The sequence below is a fragment of the Berghia stephanieae genome, chromosome 2 (assembly GCF_034508935.2).
Source record: "Berghia stephanieae isolate SIO BIC M18660-M18661 chromosome 2, UCSD_Bste_1.3, whole genome shotgun sequence".
Taxonomy (NCBI): domain Eukaryota; kingdom Metazoa; phylum Mollusca; class Gastropoda; order Nudibranchia; family Aeolidiidae; genus Berghia; species Berghia stephanieae.
The window spans coordinates 14293681-14299767 of NC_088361.1; the positions used below are offsets into that span (position 1 = coordinate 14293681).

Sequence of the window (6087 nt, forward strand, 5' to 3'; positions counted from 1 at the left end):
CCGACACTCAAAACTGTGTGTAACCTTTAACGTCTGTAGTCAGATTGGTATAGATAGTTAGAAGATGACGTCACTCAGGTCTTTGTTTTTGTTTTTTGCCATCCGCGTTTATGAGTAATGCTCACTGAACTGTATTAACCTGACTATAAACGTTCATGGATACACACAGTTTTGTGTGTTGGTTCTTTATACTTCCCCATGGCAATGTTATGAGCTTCTTAGCCAAGCGCATACTATCTATATTTTTATGAGAAGTTCTCACTAGAAGGCTGTCTTTAAACAAAAACAATGAACTGAGTGACTTCAACTTCGTTTCATCTATAGCGTGAAACGGAGAATGCAATTGTTTGCTACCCTTTGGATAGGACGCTATTCTATCGTGAATTGCTTTTCATCAGATCTAACAGAGTAGTCCTCCAGAGCCTTAAGACCCATGGAGCAGGAGTTTATCCCGGTTTCTATAGCGTGGGACGGACAATAGCAATTGCTAACTTCCATTTGGATAGAACGCCAGTCTATCGCAAATTACTTTCCGCCCGTTACCCAATCACTTCTGGTTAGACAAGGGGCTCAGAAAAAATATCTCGACATCATAGGAGATTGATTTTGGTCCCTTTGCGTGTGAGGCGAATGCTCTACCAACTGAGCTTTTGGGACCCCCTTAGTGACCATACCCATAATTTATTGGTCCACATAAATACACACACACACTCACACATAGAGAGAGAGAGAGAGAGAGAGAGAGAGAGAGAGAGAGATAAAAATAAGAGAGTGAGAGACAGATATATATATATATTATAGAGAGAGAGAGAGAGAGAGAGAGAGAGAGAGAGAGAGAGAGAGAGAGAGAGAGGGAGAGGAGAGAGAGAGAGAGAGAGAGAGAGAGAGAGAGAGAGAGAGAGAGAGAGAGAGAGAGAGAGAAATTGAACCAGCGTATAATTATTTTAAAGATCTGAAAATGTGTGTATGAAATGAGCCAAACGAAGCAAGAAAGAAATAAACATAGCTAGAAATAAATACATCCCAAAGAATCAGTCTATCTTCCACGACTTACATATCCACCAAGCTACATACTTACACCGGTGCCTGCTCCCAAGTTTCTTAATTCAACATTATTTTGCACATTCAATCACATCCGCACCTTATCGTGCGACGCGTGCTGGTTTTGAACGCATTTCATATTTTTAAAAAAAATTTGATTTCTTCATTCAAAAATAGGCTATCTAGACCTAGTTGCTGATAAGAAATAAAAACTGACAAATACCAAATGTGGATAAGTATAAGCTTATTTAAAAATAAATAATAATAACCCCGTGATGCGCATTATTTCAGTGAAGGTGTGATCATGTAGGCCCTTTATTTCTAGTCTATTAAATGGCAAGATGCCTCGAGACGAGATATATTTTCTACAAAATACAAAGAGTGAGCGATACAGAAGGTCAAGTAGGTATAACATTTTGAAATGAGACAATCCAAAGGACTCTTCTTCAATAATTGTTAGTTGGTCTATACATTAAAACGTCTGCTTTTAAAATAATACGCTGAAATTTACTTGACACAGGCGTTAGCTGTGAAAATTGCTGGCCTGAAGCTGTATGTAAATGTAATATCAATTACCACAAATTGGATGACTAGGCTACCCCACTGGAATTAATCAGATTTCAACCTTAGGGTATGAAACTTTCCAAATAATTTCCTGGGCGAAAGAATGAAATGTCTTATCGGTTTTTAGACAAAACGTTACAAAAAAACTGCATTGTTCAGTTCCGGGGTCTATAATCACCACTATACTACAATAAATTAACAAACATGTCGCACGAAGATGCAAAGAGACATCGGTGTCGATGGATGAAATCTGACAGCGCGTCTGGACATCAGAACTCGGCACATCCGTTTGGAGGAAGGAAACTGGTCATCTCCTCTAAATCTTCCACGAGAAGTTCAGACGAAAACCGCAATCACTCTTCCAACGATGTCCAAAGCGTCAGCGTTGATATGGCAACGGCAATATCCCATGAAAGCGACGATACAGCTGAAATACAGGATGGATACTCGCAGACGTACTCCGATCTTCCAAGGATGTCAGTGAGTGGAAATCAGAGTGAAATGACACTAAATCAATCAAAGTCCCAAAGAAAACAATCCTCAAATGATCAGAATTCAGTTCGTGCAGAGAAAACAATGAAGACAAACACGGCAACTGTAGAAAATAAATCAAGACGATCCTCATCTACCGGACGCCAATCAAATGAGGACAGAAATCGCACAGCGACGGAGCGAACAAAAATGTATCTTGATCCAGAGAATACAACTAAAAAAGAACAAAATCATTACACAATACGGAATGGGAGCTTAAAATTAATTACTCCGAATCCACGAAAATTGGAGGAAAATCCACCGAAAACAAGTAGCAATAGTAATTGCTTTAAAAAACCGAAGTCACCCATTGTCGAGTCTCGGGAACCTTCCAGGGCGCAAGTCGTCACAGCCTCAAATGGAACTCAAGGCAATGAATCAATTGAAAGCATAAATACGTTTCCAGGAAGAGCTTGGGAGGAATGTACACCCAATCTCATTTCACGTCCACAGCGTCGCCGTTCGACGGTACGTCTGATAGATCATCTACACATGAAGGAGTCGTCGGATGAGACTGGCCGACAATTTTATTCTGGCCAGGATGGTGAAGACGTCCAAAATGTATGCAAATCTTATGGACGAGGTCAACAGACCACTAAATATTCTAAAAACGCTACAACCGAAAACACAAGATCAAAAGTCAAATTAAGAAAGGAAGAAAGTTGCCATAAATATTTTACAGACAAATCCTCCGTTATTAAAGGGAATGCAATTTCTGCAACATCGCAAAATCAGGCTCAGCAAATTGTTTATATTGATGACAAGGACTGCTCGGCCTCCGAATATCCAGCCGAGGCATCAGAGATTAAAGCCTATTCGAAATCCGATCCAGCAGAAATGTTTTACAATGAATCTATTTGTGATTACTGTAAAGAGAGTGACGTTAGTTCGGCCGACACAGCCGTGTCCAGTAACGACTTTTGTCAATGTCATCTTACTGGGGATGCAGAAACACTGGACAGTCAGAACATTGAATATTCAGATGATAACGACGAGCAGTTAGGATTAGATCGGTTGATACAACACTCGAAAGATCTAGAAAGCTGTGCGGATGAGTTATTGAACTCCGAGCAAATAAGTGATGATGCGTGTAGAAAAAGTGACGATGAGATTCCGGAGGAAAAGGTGTCTTCCTCGCACGTCCAGTCGGAGTCAAGGGAATGTTTGGTTCGTGAATGCGACAGATGCCATCAAATGTTCAACGTAAGTAATGAAGTAAAACAACCTGTGGTTGAACAAAATACTCACACTATACGTGACGACACCAATGTTGACCTGTCGTCAAATAATATTTCAGTAAAAGCTCAGACAATCAGTGAATACGGAAAGTCAAGACTTCACAAACCAAAGGACAATGACCAAAGAAGCTTTGTTGACTTGAAGGCAATACGCCTGGGTCAGAGTCTAAAACAGAATAAACAGTCATCAGTTCCATTGAGGATGAATAGGCATGTCTTGGATAAGCCAAAACTGACTGAAAAGAATAGAGATAGCTATTTCCGTTACGATGAAGCGGTTGACATGAATAAACCAAGCGTATGTTGTAAAGGCAATCGAATTTATCAAACCACAACACCGACCAACGAAAATCACAATCAAAAGGACGAAAGATTTTACGGCTTCATAAAGGGCAAACAAGGAAATCAACTTCATCCTCAGAAAACAAACTTTTCAGAGCCAACAAATACCGCCAGAGCCCAGTTTACCATAAATCGTAAAGCAGTTGGCAAAGACACTTCAAGTGCACCTGAATACGAAAGACCAGTCTTAGTGGATACTCAGACACCAAATTCCGAAGGACAAAGAAAGCTTTCTAGAAAAGAGATCTCCAGCATTTACTCAATGGACGCCACGTCTCCGTCATGGGCTCGGTTTAGAAATACCCCTAGAGGAAATGAAAATCTTTCCCCAACTTCTCTACAGTGCTCGAATTTTTCTAACATCTTCAACAATGTCTTACACCAAACACAACGACGTAGACTACAACCTCAACCACCACCACCTCCACCACCACCATCGTCATCATCAACACCACCACCACCACCACCACCACCACAACAACAACAACAGCAACAACGACAAGAACAATATCCAAGATTACACATGCATCCTAATACGACGATGTCCCAACCAGATAGATATTGTTCCAGATTTGATCATCAGAGAAGATCGTTTCCGACTACAACAACCCAAAATCATTACGACGATAACAAATCCCGCCCATTGGCTTTCGGCCACTGCTTCCAACATAATCTAACTCAGTCATCAGGAAACCAAGAACTCTCCAACCATTTGAAACACAAAATAACCCCGTATTCACAAACGCCTTTAATGAACACCAGTTACAACGACCTCACGACTTCGACCGACTATAAACAAATTTCCACGGGACTCGATGGCTATTTTGACTCAGACATTGAAAACTTTTCAAGCATTTCCAATATAGATTTATCCAGGGAACGAGTTGGAGCTGATTCTTCTTTTCCTCCAATTGACAAAAACGACAGCAGACGGAGTCAGAGCACGGATAGGTTTTATGAAATGATTCACGCCATCAAGAAAAGTTTATTGGACGAAATGGACGGACAGTCATTGTCCAACTTGGACGCCAACGCGTCCAATATCAACATCAACAGCAAGACGGTTTCCTCTTTCCTGACCAATTACATCGTCAGTCTCTGGGAGAATCAATGGCTGTGTGACGTCATGGTCAGGGTAAGTTAAATAAAGCAGGGTTATAACGAATAATCAAGTTTGCTCCAATCAGATGAAAGATTGATTTTTCCCGTTATTAAAATGATTTTTCCCGTAATTAAAATTTGAACAGAAAAGCCTTACTGTGGAGTTGTCGTAAGGTCAAGAGTTCGAGCCTCCTTCGCCGCATATGTCACTTTTCAGCCCACTTCATTTCTTGTTATTATCAACAACACGTTCATACTTCACTCACTTTTCTGAATTAATATTCACCCCCAGTATTGGAGCTAACTCAATGTCTCAATCACTCTATGTTTTTTTTGTCGAGAATATTAGGGCTATTAAGCTTAAATTATGGCTAATAAACTTCGCGGCGTTTTGTGTGTTGAACCCGTGACCTCAAGAAGTCAGGAGGATAGTTCAAGATAGACACGATGCTTGGTACCACTTTTCTTTTTGAGTAGTAGATGGCTTAGACTGTAAAGCTATCCTCTCGCGGCCAGGCGGAGTTGCCGGAACAGTAAAGTCGTGGTTTCGACCCGACATCACCACGAAGTTTTTATTCTTTATCGTCTGCTGGCACTTTTCTACTCACTTCATTTCTTGTTACTTCGCACATCAAAAGATTGAAATGATTTCTGATCAGTGAAAGAGACATACACCTGATACCTTAATTTATCGATTTAAAACATTTTGACAAAGTGTTGGTCATTCAGTCATTTTAATCTATCGTATTATGAGGCAAATAGTTTCCGACCAAAGCTATTAATAATAATAATAATGCTGAAAACTTTTAAAGCGCTATAACTCCGAGACACCAGACTCTAAGCGCTTAAATTACAAATTACTTTGGCTGACACATACTCATTCACACACACAAGCACACACACACACACACAAACAAACACACACACACATATTATACGTGTACTTACTGAGCATGTGTGTTTCTGACCGAATATAATATTTATATAGCGCGAATCCCGCATTATTGCAGCTCTCGGCGCACACTGACAAGAGAGGAAGTAATAGGAGCGATCTATTGTCATGTTTTCGTCCAACCGAGTCATCAGTCACATGATCTGTTGCTCTCCAATGATTGGATATTTCTTTACAAATGTAAACACACAGCTTTATACACATACCCATATGTCAAGCTGAACAAAATGACCAATCGTGATGTTAAATATTTCAAAAGCTGTGAATACCTTTCGCTTTGTGGGTCACTTTGAGCACATATTCCAATGTGACCAATGA

The 6087-nt window shown here is 40.2% G+C and overlaps 1 protein-coding gene across 1 annotated transcript in view; it reads left to right on the forward strand.

Annotated features, from left to right (window-relative positions):
- The first annotated feature begins 1197 nt into the window (after positions 1-1197).
- The window catches only part of LOC144963877 (uncharacterized), a 9962-nt gene continuing 5072 nt past the window's right edge, over positions 1198-6087 (forward strand). The window contains exon 1 of the mRNA XM_078897824.1: positions 1198-4851. Within this exon, the coding sequence (XP_078753950.1) occupies positions 1810-4851 (3042 nt within the window). The 5' untranslated portion in view covers positions 1198-1809. The remainder of the gene's footprint in view (positions 4852-6087) is intronic.